The sequence below is a fragment of the Coregonus clupeaformis genome, chromosome 9 (assembly GCF_020615455.1).
Source record: "Coregonus clupeaformis isolate EN_2021a chromosome 9, ASM2061545v1, whole genome shotgun sequence".
Taxonomy (NCBI): domain Eukaryota; kingdom Metazoa; phylum Chordata; class Actinopteri; order Salmoniformes; family Salmonidae; genus Coregonus; species Coregonus clupeaformis.
Genome location: NC_059200.1, coordinates 36,100,391 through 36,115,702, shown reverse-complemented (window position 1 = coordinate 36,115,702; position 15,312 = coordinate 36,100,391). Strand labels below are relative to the sequence as shown.

Sequence of the window (15,312 nt, the reverse complement as noted above, 5' to 3'; positions counted from 1 at the left end):
TACAAATGTGGGAACTTCAAAATCCTAATTAAGACTATCTATCCTGCAAACAAACCACAACTTTCCTAGTCAATTCAAAATAATCTCATCAGTAAGTGTCATCAACAACAATGAGTCTCAGTACAATTCTATAAGATAACATAGCTTTATCTTATAAAAGGAAGTTGCTTATCCATGCCTCTCATTCTTTTTATTTTATCCCTCCCGTTTTCTCTTTCCATCCTTCTCTTTTAATGAGTCACAGGAGTTATGTTAGGACGGATTAACATCCCTACTGTTTGGTATTCATAAGTTTGTTTAAGATATTGGTAAAATCAAAGTCCTACTGTGTTTTTTCTATGAGGTCTGATCTTCATGTTGTTTACTGTATTATCCCTATAGCCATCCTTCAGAGCACAACATGCTGACGGCAGGGCAACACTGTCCAATTGTAAGTAGCAGACACTGTCATCCTCTCTTTTTGAAATCACAGAATGGTTATCTTTCAAAAACCCCCGGTCTGTCAAAATAATCTCTGTCTCACCTCGCTGTCTGTCAAACCAATCCCTTATTCTCGACAGGTATATGTAATGCACGCTGTAATGGTTACCCGTGGAACACCCGGAATGTTACCTGACGTCACTGTCAATACCATAGCCACCAGGGGAAAGAGAGAAGGGGAGGCAGCTGCCTACATCTTAGAAGAGTGTTCAAACATAGCACCTGGCTTAGCAGAGGAGCCACAGACACACAGACAGGAAGAGAGACAGAGAATGGCATGTACAGAATGAGGAGACTAGCTATATATCTAAAGGGCAGAGAAGCTCTAGGTGCGCTAACGCTAATGGTGGCGATGTTAGTTAATGGCAGGATGGTAACTTCCTTCTTTAGACTAATTAGACAACATGCAGCAGTGTTCGTTAATGTTACAGTGATCAATCCCCTAATCAGACGTACGCTGCATGCTGCACTGTTTCGAAATAAATAATGTCTGTAAAACCCAATCGGAAGTTTCCACTCTAAATTCACTCTAAATCAAACGCACGGCAAACTGTGGGGGCCGATGCTAAATGCACAGTGGTATGAATATTGCTGATTAATACATGCGTTCCTTGGAAGGAAATTACAGGGAAATAGTAGAGGCAGTAGAGGGGCAATCTGTTTCTCGCAGGCTGAGATTAGTCAGTAGAACTCTACTAAGGATTGAGGCAGTGAGTAGAGTCAGTGACTGTCTCTCTGTATCACATCCCTTTAACTAATAACAGTATATCAGTAGCTCCTTGTCACTACATCGGTTCTCTCTAAAGAGCGATGACGTAGCACTAAGCAGTGGTGAGACCAAGCAGACATAGAGAGGGAGATTGGGGGGTAGAGAGAGACACACCACACACTGCCGGCATACTCACTAAGGGCTGCACTTGTTGAAGGAATGAAGGTTGGTGTCACTGACGAAACTGCAAGATGGTGAAAACATGGTGAGAGGTGCCCGTGATTGCCCAGAGAGGGCAGTGCCAGTCGTTAGTGTTACAGACGACTGGACGTTCTGATGGCAGAGCACCGCCTCGGTGCACATCAGTCATCCACTGGCACCAACACACCACAGAGAGTCATTTCGACTTTGACATAAGGCTTATGCTGAGCAGCATGAAACACCTCATGAACAAGAGCACTTTAAAATTATGATGTACAGTACAACATCACATTCATCATAAGAATGTGTAATATCACAGGTCTGCTCATACCATTATCTGAGATGCTTCTACCATGGAATGTAGAGCAGTGTATTTTACTGTGTTTTATCAGTAAAATCAGCTGGAATCTACATTGTACAGCAATAAACTAAAGTTTCACACATAAAATCATTGTCCGTATTTATATTCAAAAAAGGTAGCACATAAATTCTAAATACATAATTGACTTCCCCACATGAAATTCCTAAGGGCAGATTAGTTTTCACAAGGCTTGTTTGAAGCAGGTGGAATAGCTGTTGGTCATTATTCGACAATCCTCAATAGAATTGAACCCACTTTATCAACAAACTAATTTCATTCCAACCAAGCTGATTTGTCAAGATAATCATGAGTCATTACCCACAAGGTAGGTGTCCTTATAAGAACCACAGATTTGTGCAAAGACTCATGATGTCTCAATGAACAATGTATCATTGTTACTCAGCTGAAAAGAGTGAGATGAGAAACTGTTCTCTTGTATGACACAAATCGTGTTATTAGTGACAAAAGCATATTGTGTAAATGAACCATAAAATAGACTATCAATGTACAAATCAGCCTAGCTTGCTAGGCTCTGTTTGTACATAAGTGGGGGTAGAACTGTCTAAGGTAACCTGAGTTGTTGCTTCAGGGGTGTCAGGCTTTCCTTAGATACAAATGAGGTGAGAAATGTTATGGCAGACAAAGACACTAAAGTGATAAAAGCAACATTGTGGCCATTGACAGAACAATTCCACCCAGAGTGAAAAAGGCTTGGTAGACACTGTCAATTTAAAAGGAGAAACATTTTACATTTGAAAGTAGTGCAGCATTGCAGAAAGCAATAATCCACTCCACAAATATTTGGAAAAAAAGCATGTCTGCTTTTGACATGATATTTGCAAGAACCGCTCATAAGCCATCGACTTTGCAAAGAAGCATCACACTGCTTGAAACAGAAGTACAATCAGAAACTCACAATAGAGTTGTTTCAACGGTGAGAAATTGAGTGATAATCTGTCTTGCATGAGCAGGCCAGCAACTTTGTCTGGCAATGCACAGATATTGCAAACCACATATTTGTGGTAAATTCCAGGGCAGATAATATGTTTTGAGAAAACTGGAAAAAATACTTAAGGGAAAAAAAACGTCTTAACCTTTTAATTATTTCTAACACTGCTACTCCTACTGCTCTCTCCTCGTCTGACCATTGGGGAGAGGGTGTTGCAACAGAATCCTCATCTCCCCAAGGAATTCTCATTTTTCCCCTCCCTCTGTCTATCTCCTCATTTGAATTTCATGCTGTCACAGTCACTAGCCCATTTAAGCTTAATATCCTTGTCATCTATCGCCCTCCAGGTTCCCTTGGAGAGTTCATCAATGAGCTTGACGCCTTGATAAGTTCCTTTCCTGAGGATGGCTCATCCCTCACAGTTTTGGGGGATTTCAACCTCCCTACGTCTACATTTGACTCATTTCTCTCTGCCTCCTTCTTTCCACTCCTCTCCTCTTTTGACCTCACCCTCTCACCGTCCCCCCCTACTCACAAGGCAGGCAATACGCTTGACCTCATCTTTACTAGATGCTGCTCTTCTACTAATCTCACTGCAACTCCCCTCCATGTCTCCGACCACTACTTTGTATCCTTTTCTCTCTCGCTCTCCTCCAACACTACTCACTCTGCCCCTACACAGATGGTAATGCGCCGCCGCAACCTTTGCTCTCTCTCTCCCACTACTCTCTCCTCTTCCATCCTATCATCTCTTACCTCTGCTCAATCCTTCTCCCTCCAATCTCCTGATTCTGCCTCCTCAACCCTCCTCTCCTCCCTTTCTGCATCCTTTGACTCTCTGTGTCCCCTATCCTCCCGGCCGGCTCGGTCCTCCCCTCCAGCTCCGTGGCTTGATGACTCATTGCGAGCTCACAGAACAGAGCTCCGGACAGCGGAGCGGAAATGGAAGAAAACTAAACTCCCTGCCGACCTGGCATCTTTTCCTCCCTCCTCTCTACATTTTCTTCATCTGTTTCTGCTGCTAAGGCCACTTTCTACCACTCTAAATTCCAAGCATCTGCCTCTAACCCTAGGAAGCTCTTTGCCACATTCTCCTCCCTGCTGAATCCCCCCCTCCTCCTCTCTCTGTGGATGACTTCGTCAACCACTTTGAAAAGAAGGTTGACGACATCCGATCCTCGTTTGTTAAGTCTAATGACACTGCTGGTCCTGCTCACACTGCCCTACCCTATGCTTTGACTTCTTTCTCCCCTCTCTCTCCAGATAAAATCTTGCGACTTGTGACTGCAGGCCGCCCAACAACCTGCCCGCTTGACCCCATCCCCTCCTCTCTTTTCCAGACCATCTCCGGTGACCTTCTCCCCTACCTCACCTCGCTGATCAACTCATCCTTGACCGCTGGCTATGTCCCTTCCGTCTTCAAGAGAGCAAGAGTTGCACCCCTTCTCAAAAAACCAACACTCGATCCCACTGATGTCAACAACTACAGACCAGTATCCCTTCTTTTCTTTTCTTTCCAAAACTATTGAGCGTGCCGTCTTTAGCCAACTCTCTTGCTATCTCTCTCAGAATGACCTTCTTGATCCAAACCAGTCAGGTTTCAGGACTGGTCATTCAACTGAGACTGCTCTTCTCTGTGTCACGGAGGCTCTCCGCACTGCTAAAGCTAACTCTCTCTCCTCTGCTCTTGTCCTTCTAGACCTGTCTGCTGCCTTTGATACTGTGAACCATCAGATCCTCCTCTCCACCCTCTCCGAGCTGGGCATCTCCGGCGCGGCTCACTCCTGGATCGCGTCCTACCTGACCGGTCGCTCCTACCAAGTGGCGTGGCGAGAAGCTGTCTCCGCACCACGTGCTCTCACCACTGGTGTCCCCCAGGGCTCAGTTCTAGGCCCTCTCCTATTCTCCCTATACACCAAGTCACTTGGCTCTGTCATATCCTCACATGGCCTCTCCTATCATTGCTACGCTGACGATACACAACTAATCTTCTCCTTTCCCCCCTTCTGATAACCAGGTGGCGAATCGCATCTCTGCATGTCTGGCAGACATATCAGTATGGATGACGGATCACCACCTCAAGCTGAACCTTGGCAAGACGGAGCTGCTCTTCCTCCCGGGGAAGGACTGCCCGTTCCATGATCTCGCCATCACGGTTGACAACTCCATTGTGTCCTCCTCCCAGAGTGCGAAGAGCCTTGGCGTGACCCTGGACAACACCCTGTCGTTCTCCGCTAACATCAAGGCGGTGACCCGATCCTGCAGGTTCATGCTCTACAACATTCGGAGAGTACGACCCTGCCTTACACAGGAAGCGGCACAGGTCCTAATCCAGGCACTTGTCATCTCCCGTCTGGATTACTGCAACTCGCTGTTGGCTGGGCTCCCTGCCTGTGCCATTAAACCCCTACAACTCATCCAGAATGCCGCAGCCCGTCTGGTGTTCAACCTTCCCAAGTTCTCTCACGTCACCCCGCTCCTCCGCACACTCCACTGGCTTCCAGTTGAAGCTCGCATCTGTTACAAGACCATGGTGCTTGCCTATGGAGCTGTGAGGGGATCGGCACCTCTGTACCTTCAGGCTCTGATCAGTCCCTACATCCAAACGAGGGCATTGCGTTCATCCACCTCTGGCCTGCTGGCTCCCCTTCCTCTGCGGAAGCATAGTTCCCGCTCAGCCCAGTCAAAACTGTTCGCTGCTCTGGCACCCCAATGGTGGAACAAGCTCCCTCACGACGCCAGGACAGCGGAGTCACTCACCACCTTCCGGAGACATTTGAAACCCCACCTCTTTAAGGAATACCTGGGATAGGATAAAGTAATCCTTCTACCCCCCCCCCCCTAAAAAAATAAAATAATAATAATAATAAAATAAAATAAGATATTGTAAAGTGGTTATCCCACTGGCTATAGGGTGAATGCACCTATTTGTAAGTCGCTCTGGATAAGAGCGTCTGCTAAATGACGTAAATGTAAATGTAAATGTAATGACATTTTGGCTAGCTAGATAAGAACCAATTGAATGGCCTCCCGAGTGGCGCAGAGGTCTAAGGCACTGCATCACAGTGCTGAGGCGCCACAGCCGGCAGTGACCGGGAGCCCCAATTGGCCAAAGCCGTCTGAGTTAGGGAAGGGTTTGCCTAGGGGGGCTTTCCTTGGCTCTAGCGACTCCTTGTGGCGGGCCAGGCGCCTGCAAGCTGACTTCGGTCATCAGTCTTCCGGGTTTAGAAGCAGCATGTCTTGACCTTCGCCTTTCCTGAGCCCATTGGGGAGTTGCAGTAATGAGACAAGGTCGTAACTACCAATTGGATATACCGAAAATGGTGTAAGATTACAAAAACAGGACAACAAAAAAAGAACCAATTAAAAAAAATGTCTATGCAATTGCATAAAAGCAAAGATGCAGCTGAGGTATTTGTAGCCAAGTTTCTGCGGTGCCCTAGCCAAGGCTCCTAAATCATGTTAAAAAAAATTCTGAAAAACTAATTAGTTGAAAAATGCTAAGAGAGGCTGAGACATCCCTTAGAAAGGTGTACTCACTGTCCAATTACGTCAGGTCACCAGCTGGACTGCTGTTGGTTAGGCTGCCAGTGATCTCCATTTGCCAGCCTCTGAGTGTGTAGAGAGCATTTTGTGAGGTAGCTGGTGTTGTACAAGTAATTTGAGGTGCGGTTGCTGATGTTAGAACAGTCTATGATTCAGGGGTCTCCATAGTTCCTTCACCACCTCAGCCTCGACCACTATGGCTGGCTCACTGGTGACTCCACCTACAAAGTTAAAGAGCCCCTCATCCATGCCATCTACAATGTTGTCCTCAGGGCTATTGCCATGGGTCACAGGGTCTCTGTTGCCTTGGCTGGAGGGAGGCTCAGTGTGGTCATGGCAACAAGGAGGGGCCCTGCTACAGGAACAGCTGTGTTACATTGGACACCCGTGCTGCCCTCTGTGGGTCGTCAGGTGGACCTCAATACATGGGGCAGTGTCCTCTGTCTCCGACATGGTGCCCATGACTACACCCCCCTGGTCCTCAGCTGTAGTCTCTTTGGTTGAAATGTCCTGGGGTTCTGGTTAGTTACAGCAACCTCAAGCATTGGGTCATCCCTTTGCAGGTTATGCGGACACCTGGCTTACATCTTTTTTACCCGGGTCACTATATTTCAAAATTAAGACTTGTCTTCTGTCCTCAACTGATGAATACACTGTGTAGAATTGTTTTATGTCATTTAGCAGATGCTCTTATCCAGAGCAACTTACAGTAGTGAGTGCATACATTTTTATACTGGTCCCCTGTGGCAATCGAACCCACAACCCTGGTCTTGCAATCGCCATGCTCTACCAACTGAGCCACACGGGACCTTAGAACAATGGCATGACACAGAAATATACATGTGAGCACTCAGTATGGCCTATCTTGTAGTCCCTACTATGACATACACACCTGCACACACAACTTAATTAAAGGAGATTAGTTAACTTGTATAACCAGAATACATCTACTTAGCTCTATACTTTTTGAAATAATTCCTTAATTATATGTCATTTAATATCAACAGCTTTGGACTAGATTTACAAGTTGTCCCTTCGACTGGAAATAGTACAGTAACTGCATACAGCAACAGAGAAGACTAAAGTCTATGACAACCCTGGGCTCCTGGTTATTCATGCAGGCCCTGATGAATGTTAAGTGAGTCTTTGGAGTGTTCGGACCATTATCCCGCCAATCACCTCTCCAATCCAGGCGGGTTAACCTCCACAACAAAAACAGTTGACGCGATCCATCTCCTCCAAGAGAATCAGTATAATTTAGAGATATGGTCTTTGTTGCGCTTCTCTGCCTTCTGTATCAGGGTCTTATGAGGGGGGAAAATAGGCTTCTCAGTAATGGTGCATCACGCTGTCATGGCTGAACAGAGATGCTATAAACCCAAAGGAAAAGCAGATTGTCTGGTGAATTAGGGATGCCTTAACAACGGCAACAAACTATCAGACCCAACTGAGGCTGAATCCTGTCTGTTGCTGATTTCTAAGGCTACATTCAAATTGTGCCGCATTAACCATGAGTCATCATTGAGAAACTAATGGCACTGCATATTTTTATTTCTCTTTGGGCGATAATGCGGCTCAGTTCTTTGTCTGTAAATGCTACTGTATGGGCAATGACACTGTCCAACATGTTGTTATTGCTCCATATGTTCATACTAATTACTGAGTATCTGTAGCATTGGCTATGGGCTGAGTGACTATTTGTAGTGAATCAGGGGTCAATCAGTTCACTGTACAAAGGGAATGGGGACAAGTCACAGGGGAGAAGCAAGTGGCTAAAAATGAGCTATGGAACTATGGGATTGCTACGGTACATGGTCACTCACTTATTATAAACTCAAAGTCTGTGTTTAGAAACTACAACATGACTAAAACAAACCTGAGTCCACATTAGAGTAATGAAATGGTATGCCGCCTGGAAAGTTTTATGAGACAAGAGATATTGTGTGAGTATATGCTTGAAGGCAAATACTCTACCAAAATGCCCCAATCAAAACTTTGAAGCAATGGTCAAGTATAATTCTTAATTCAATGACATAACAAAACAGACCAAATTCAATTGTTGAAAATAAATGTATCTACACCAGATCAGTGTTTCCCAACTCCAGTCCTCTGTGTTGTTGTCCAGGGCTACAACAAAAAGGTGTGCTGTTGGGGGTACTCAAGGACCGGAGTTGGGAAACACTGATCTACACTACTACCAATAGGTAATTCAGTATTTTTTTTACAAAGATTTCAGAAATAAATGTTTAAAAGAAATGAAAACAAAAGTCAAAGAAAATGCAAAGGAGATGAGAACTTACTTGTGAAAGTATAGCCTGAGAAGTCCAATTGAACAAAAATAGATGGGTAAACATGAAGAACAAAATCAGAAGAAATAGAAACAATGAGAACATAAATGTACAGAATGGTAGAAATTGACTGTCCTGTCACTTCAGAATTGACTACGAAGCCTGACCGACAGTGATAATGGGATAGTTCACTTTTGTAAAGTGTATATCTATTACCAGTAAAACAAAACAAAAATGTGCCTTGCAAGTATTCTAAATTTAGAGAGCTCATGAGCCATAAAATAATAATACCTAATCAATGTACCTTATTATCAATTAGGCATGTTAAAGGGCAACTCACATTTTGACCTCATATTCATTATCTCCAGCACCAAACCAGTGTCTACATATGTGAAAATGTGATGTCACAGAGAAGCATTTTTTAGGACCTTTCTTCTTATCTTTTTAACATTACAGTGCATTCGGAAAGTATTCAGACCCCTTCCCTTTTTCCAGATTTTGTTACGTTACAGCCTTATTCTAAAATGGATTAAATAAAAAATGTCCTCATCAATCTACACACAATACCCCATAATGACAAAGCGAAAACAGGTTTTTAGACATTTCTTTAAATGTATTTAAAATAAAAGTATTCAGATCCTTTGCTATGAGACTAGAAATTGAGCTCAGGTGCATCCTGTTTCCATTGATCATCCTTGAGATTTTCTACAACTTGACTGGAGTCTACCTGTGGTAAATTCAATTGATTGGACATGATTTGGAAAGGCACACACTTGTCAAAATAAGGTCCCACAGTTGACAGTGCATGTCAGAGCAAAAACCAAGCCATGGTTGTCCGTAGAGATCCGAGACAGGATTTTGTCAAGGCACAGATCTGGGGAAGGGTACCAAAAGATTTCTGCAGCATTGAAGGTCCCCAAGGACACAGTGACCTCCATCATTCTTAAATGGAATAAGTTTGGAACCACCAAGACTCTTCCTAGAGCTGGCCACCCGGTCAAACTGAGCAATCGGGGGAGAAGGGCCTTGGTCAGGGGAGGTGACCAAGAATCCGATGGTCACTCTGACAGAGCTCCAGAGTTCCTCTGTGGAGATGGGAGAACCTTCCACAAGGACAACCATTCAGGCCTTTATGGTAGAGCGGCCAGACGGAAGCCACTCCTCAGTAAAAGGCACATGACAGACCGCATGGTGTTTGCCAAAAGGCACCTAAAGGACTCTCAGACCATGAGAAACAAGATTCTCTGGTCTGATGAAACCAAGATTGAACTCTTTGGCCGGAATGCCAAGCGTCACGTCTGGAGGAAACCTGGCATCATCCCTACGGTGAAGCATGGTGGTGGCAGCATCATGCTGTTGGGATGTTTTTCAGCAGCAGGGACTGGGAGACTAGTCAGGATCGAGGGAAAGCTGAACGGAGCAAAGTACAGAGCGATCCTTAATGAAAACCTGCTCCAGAGCGCTCAGGACCTCAAAATGGGGTGAAAGTTTACCTTCCAACAGGACAACAACCCTAAGCACACAGCCAAGACAACGCAGGAAGTCTCTGAATGTCCTTGAGTGGCCCATCCAGAGCCCGGACTTGAACCCGATCGAACATCTCTGGAGAGACCTGAAAATAGCTGTGCAGCGACGCTCCCCACACAACCTGACAGAGCTTGAGAGTATTTGCAGAGAATAATTTTGAGGAACTCCCCAAATACAGGTGTGCCAAGCTTGTAGCGTCATAACCAGGAAGACTCGAGGCTGTAATCGCTGCCAAAGGTGCTTCAACAAAGTACTGAGTAAAGGGTCTGAATACTTATGTAAATGTGATATTTCATTTTTTTATATACATTTGCTAAAATTTCTAAAAAACAGTTTTGCTTTGTCATTATGGGTATTGTGTGTAGATTGATGAGTGAAAATAACTATTTAAACAATTTTAAAATAAGGCTGTAACGTAACAAAATGTGGAAAAAGTCAAGGGGTCTGAATACTTTCCGAATGCACTGTATGGTTAAAAAGATAAGAAGAAAGGTCCTAAAAAATGCTTCTCTGTGACATCACAGGCTACGATTAAAAGTAAGAAAAACTGGGATTTTCAAAACCTGCAACAAGTTTCTAGCGAGAGGGAGGGTATTTTCTTGCTTACCACGCCACCGCGAATCTCAGTGTTTGAAAATCACTGTTTTTAAAATGTTTTAACTTTTGATGATGCCATCGGGTATAACCTTTAAACGTAACAATTTTTTTAACAGAACGTAGAAATGTGCTGTATTATTAAACACTGGTTTGGTTCTGGAGATAATGAATATGAGGTTAAAAAGTGGTGGAGTTGCCCTTTAAGGATTCTGGACAGTACTTTTAAGGTAGGAAAACATTCAGAGCATTATGAAATCACTGTTTATCTGATAAAGGTACTCAATGCTCAAAATGACGAAGTAACAGGACAAGGCATCCCTCTGGCAGCTAAGGGTGGTTGCTACAGAAGCAGAGGGTTTAAAGCACAGATTGAAGCGTGGCATGAAGCAGAACCGAATCAGACTGATTCATGCCTTAAACACAATGTGTTGAATCAGAACTGAATAAACCTTTATTACTAGCCAGCACAGCAACACCACTCAACATGACTGACAAACTAGGAGGGAGAAGACAAAAGATGGGGTCGCTATTCCATTCCAACGCTCTAATTCCTTCAGCACCTGTGTTTTGAGATGGCTACCAGTGTGTGAATCTCGCCAGATTAATATCATGCTATTTCATTACGCAGCTCTTACAAGTTCGATCCACATACTTAATTTGTGTAAAGTGGCCTTAATAAAACAGCCAAAAAGAGGAGCAATTATAAGCTAATCAGGTAGTACATTTATCTCTAACTATGCCCGTGCTACTCTATAACAATATTTTCACTGCCTAACTTTTGGATTTTTCCGTAGGGAGAATGTGCAGAAACAACCTGTTCTTACTCTTGTGACTGCATCCGAGATTCAGAATATCAAACCTTCAGTGTTGACTTATCTGAAGATACCATTATTCTATAGGAAGGGGTTTAACATTCTATTATACTGGCAAATGCACAATGTATGGTTTTACTCCAAATTCACTATGCTTCAGAAGTTATGAAGAATTTCCCGGAGTGATTCTTCAGTAATGGTTGTGTAGTGAGTGATGCTTCAAAGCGATGTTCACACAAAACCCCTTTCAATCAATTATTAGGTAGTATCATTCATTGAGCCATCAAATATCTGTCGAGAGAAAATCTCAAAATGACAAAGGATTATGCTCTGATAACTTTTACAGTTGTCCTCATGAAGAACCGAAAAATGTTGTGGAAAAAGTTTGAGTTGTGTCGACAGAATGCAGACACACAGACACAGAGACGAGACGTTTTCTGCAGGTAGCAAAGAGGGTGGGAGGGGTGGTATATAGGGCCAGGGAAGGGGGCAAAACAGGGTCTGTCTAGCTCTCTAGAAACAACAACATCCCATGAGCAGAAGCACAAAATACTCCAGCACAGCATAAAACACTGTAGGCCTATGTGTGTGATGTATGTGTGTGTGACAAACACACACAGACACCACGGTCACAAGGAGCAGTGAAAGGGAGGGGGGAGGACAGCAACGTGGATGGCACCCCCCTTTCACCCCCTATTATCTGAAGCACTAGGTCCCTAGCCCTCCTTCCCCAACCCTTCTATGCAAACAGACACACAGGCTGGGGTCAGTTGGCAATGCATCCCAGGAGCAGAGAGGCTGGTCCATCTGAGAGATCGGAAGGGGGATGCATTATGCTTTTGGTGCAGGGGGCTTGGGGGGGGGGATAGGTGGTCATGGCTGGATGGCTAGACTTTACTAGGTGGTGATGGGGAGGAAAAGCATAACGGTCAGGTGCGTGCTATCTCTCTGCAGGAGGGAACAGGGAAGGAGGGAGGCAGCAGGAGGGTACAGGGAAGGAGAGAAGCACTTACGGACTGGCTCAGTCTTGAAGTTCAGGGGAGGGCTGCTCTCGCCCTCGCCCTTGCCGTTGATGGCGGACATCTTGACCTCGTAGATGGTCTCGGGCTTCAGGCCAACGATGGTGATCATGCTCAGGCCTGTCGGAAGAAAAAGGGTTTTTATGAAAGCTCCATTAAAGCTATTCGCCATGGCTCCAGTCACCCGGCTGGCTGATGAAGCCCATGTCTTGGATGGCTCTAGGATGAGTGATGCGATGGTAGGGCCTGTGCTAAAAGGAGCAGAGGACAGGACAGAGTGCTGGCTGTTATTGTGATCTCCTCTCTTTCAAGGAGCAAGTCAGTGTGGTGGTGAAGAGAGTGATCGGAGAGGGGGTTTGTTGGCACAACTCTTTTTTGTGTATGAGCTGGCCCTCGTCTGTTTGAGTGAGTGTGTGGCGAGGTGTATTGCTTGACCCTGTGTGTGTGTGTGTGTGTGTGTGGGGGGTATGTTAAGGTTGGTTGTGTTTGTTTCTGTGTGTGTATGTGTGTATTTTCTAGTTCATGAGTAGGTATCTGCTTGCATTCGTCAGCAGGCCTTTCACTGTGTGTGTCTGCAGAATTGCAGTAACTTGTGTGTGAACCAAGTTGATTTTAGTTTGTGTGATTCTGTGCTCGAAGGGATTCCTGTGTGTGTGTGTGTGTGTGTGTGTGTGTTTGTGTGTGTGTGTGTGTGCCAGCTGGCTCTTTTGTGTGTGTGTGTGTGTGTGTGTGTGTGTGTGTGTGTGTCAGGCTGGGCTCAAGGCTGACAGAACAGCCTGTCAACAATCTGCTGACATATCCCATGTGAGCGTAAGACAGACAGACAGACCGACAGATAGACACAGTGCCACATATACTCTACAGGAAGGAGATATCTGAGGGCCTGTCAGCCCCTGACAGATTTGTTATTTAGTGTGTCGTTGTGTATGTCATCATTTCGGCTGAATCACTGTGCTGACAATCAAATTCTAATATCCACCCCAATATCCTACATAGGTTTTGATATTTTATTGACATGTTATTTATCCCATTGAGATGGATTTGTCTCTTCCAAGAAAACACTGACCAAGACTCAATATGAAAGGTATTAATAATGCTCTGGCACTAGGCTATGTTTCTACAAACGGGCCTTATTCAGAACTGAAGGCTGACATTCACATTTCAACCATCTGGCATGCTTTGATAAACTGCTCAGTGTGTCTGTCTATGTGTGTGTATGTTTGTGTATGACTCACCATCCTCTGCGTCGTACTCTCTGCCGGCCCAGTCTTCACCCTGCATGCGCCACTCGGCCCGGTACTTGAGGATAGCAACGCCGCCGCTGGCATCGGGCTCCTCAAACTCCACAACGGCGGTGCTGGAGAAGGGCTCCACTCGCTCGATGGCGGGTGCCGACGGCACATCTACACAACACCACGGAAACATTCAGGTTAAATCCTGGCCCTCGAGACCCACAGGATGTGTAGCCAATCAGACTCAAGGATTTCAAAGATTCAACCAATCATATAAAGAGAAATGTGCCGGATTCATCCAATCAAAGGGCCATATATGAAGAGATCAGCCAATCACGGTTTTAAGGTTTTGGAAGTCGAATGACACTACAGGCGACGGGAGCTACATGTGAAATGATGTCTCAACTGCAAGGGAATGATCCAAATTACATCTTCCAAATTCTATTGGCAAGAACATGTTGGGGTGATATTCTGAGACGCACATGGTTTACTGGCACTGGACACAGGGCAACAATTGTAACAGCCAAATCTTTTTTACAACTAGCTTACAAAATGTACGAATGGTTCTCCCATTTGGTGCACTCACAAGCACAGCACCACTTTACTAACAAATGTGTTAAAGTGCCAGTCACCACTGTGTTGCAGATTACTAAAATAACACTTGGCCAACTACCCTTGACGTCTGCACTGCTTTATAGTCCACCAAAATAGCAGCCTTAAATTTGTACTCAACGCCCTGGAAATTATACCCATTATGTTTTTATCACAATGGCACTTCAACTGATCTTGAAGCTAAAAACACTATGTTGACCTTCAGATGTGATGTATGTGTCACGATCGTCAAGCATAGAGGTGGACCAAGGCGCAGCGTGTGCAAAATACATCTCTTTATTATGGAAGAGAGAAAAACACGAAACCGAACACTATCCAAAACTTACAAAACAACAAACGACCGTGAAGCTAAATAACGTAAGTGCACAGACAAGCAACAAACGTTCAACTTAGACAATTACCCACAAACACATGATGCCCATGGCTGCCTTAAATATGGCTCCCAATTAGAGACAATAAACCACAGCTGTCTCCAATTGAGAACCAATCTAGGCAGCCATCAACATACAAACACCTAGACAAGACATTACCCCATTAAACCTACAAACCCCTAGACAAACCAAAACACATACTTCACCATGTCACACCCTGACCTAACTAAACTATTAATGAAAACAAAGATAACTAAGGCCAGGGTGTGACATAACCCTCTTAAGGTGCGAACTCCGGGCGCACCAGCATAAAGTCTTGGGGAGGGTCTGGGTGGGCGATCTGTCCACGGTGGCGGCTCTGGCACTGGTCGTGGTCCCCACCCCACCATAGTCACTACCCGCTTTCGTAGCCTCCTCCAAATGACCACCCTCCAACTTAACCCCACTGGATTAAGGGGCAGCACCGGACTAAGAGGCAGCACCGGACTAAGGGGCAGCACCGGACTAAGTGGCAGCACCAGGATAAGGGGCAGCACCGGGCTAAGGGGCAGCACCGGACTAAATGGCGGATCCTGGCTGGCTGGCTCTGGCGGATCCTGGCTGGCTGG

General features: G+C 45.0%; 1 protein-coding gene across 15 annotated transcripts in view; it reads right to left on the bottom strand.

Moving 5' to 3' along the window:
- LOC121582898 (neural cell adhesion molecule 1-like) overlaps nucleotides 1-15,312 on the bottom strand; it is a 317,435-nt gene that overhangs the window by 31,822 nt on the left and 270,301 nt on the right. For 5 of the 15 annotated variants that reach the window (XM_045222573.1, XM_045222582.1, XM_045222574.1 and 2 more), the window contains 4 exons: nucleotides 13,725-13,892; nucleotides 12,484-12,609; nucleotides 8,547-8,561; nucleotides 1,386-1,433 (listed from right to left, as the gene is read on the bottom strand). In XM_045222573.1, coding sequence (XP_045078508.1) covers nucleotides 1,386-1,433; nucleotides 8,547-8,561; nucleotides 12,484-12,609; nucleotides 13,725-13,892 — 357 coding nt within the window. Of the gene's footprint in view, nucleotides 1-1,385; nucleotides 1,434-4,275; nucleotides 4,279-8,546; nucleotides 8,562-12,483; nucleotides 12,610-13,724; nucleotides 13,893-15,312 lie in introns of all 15 variants that reach the window. The other 10 variants (XM_045222580.1, XM_045222581.1, XM_045222584.1 and 7 more) reach the window with 4 other exon arrangements.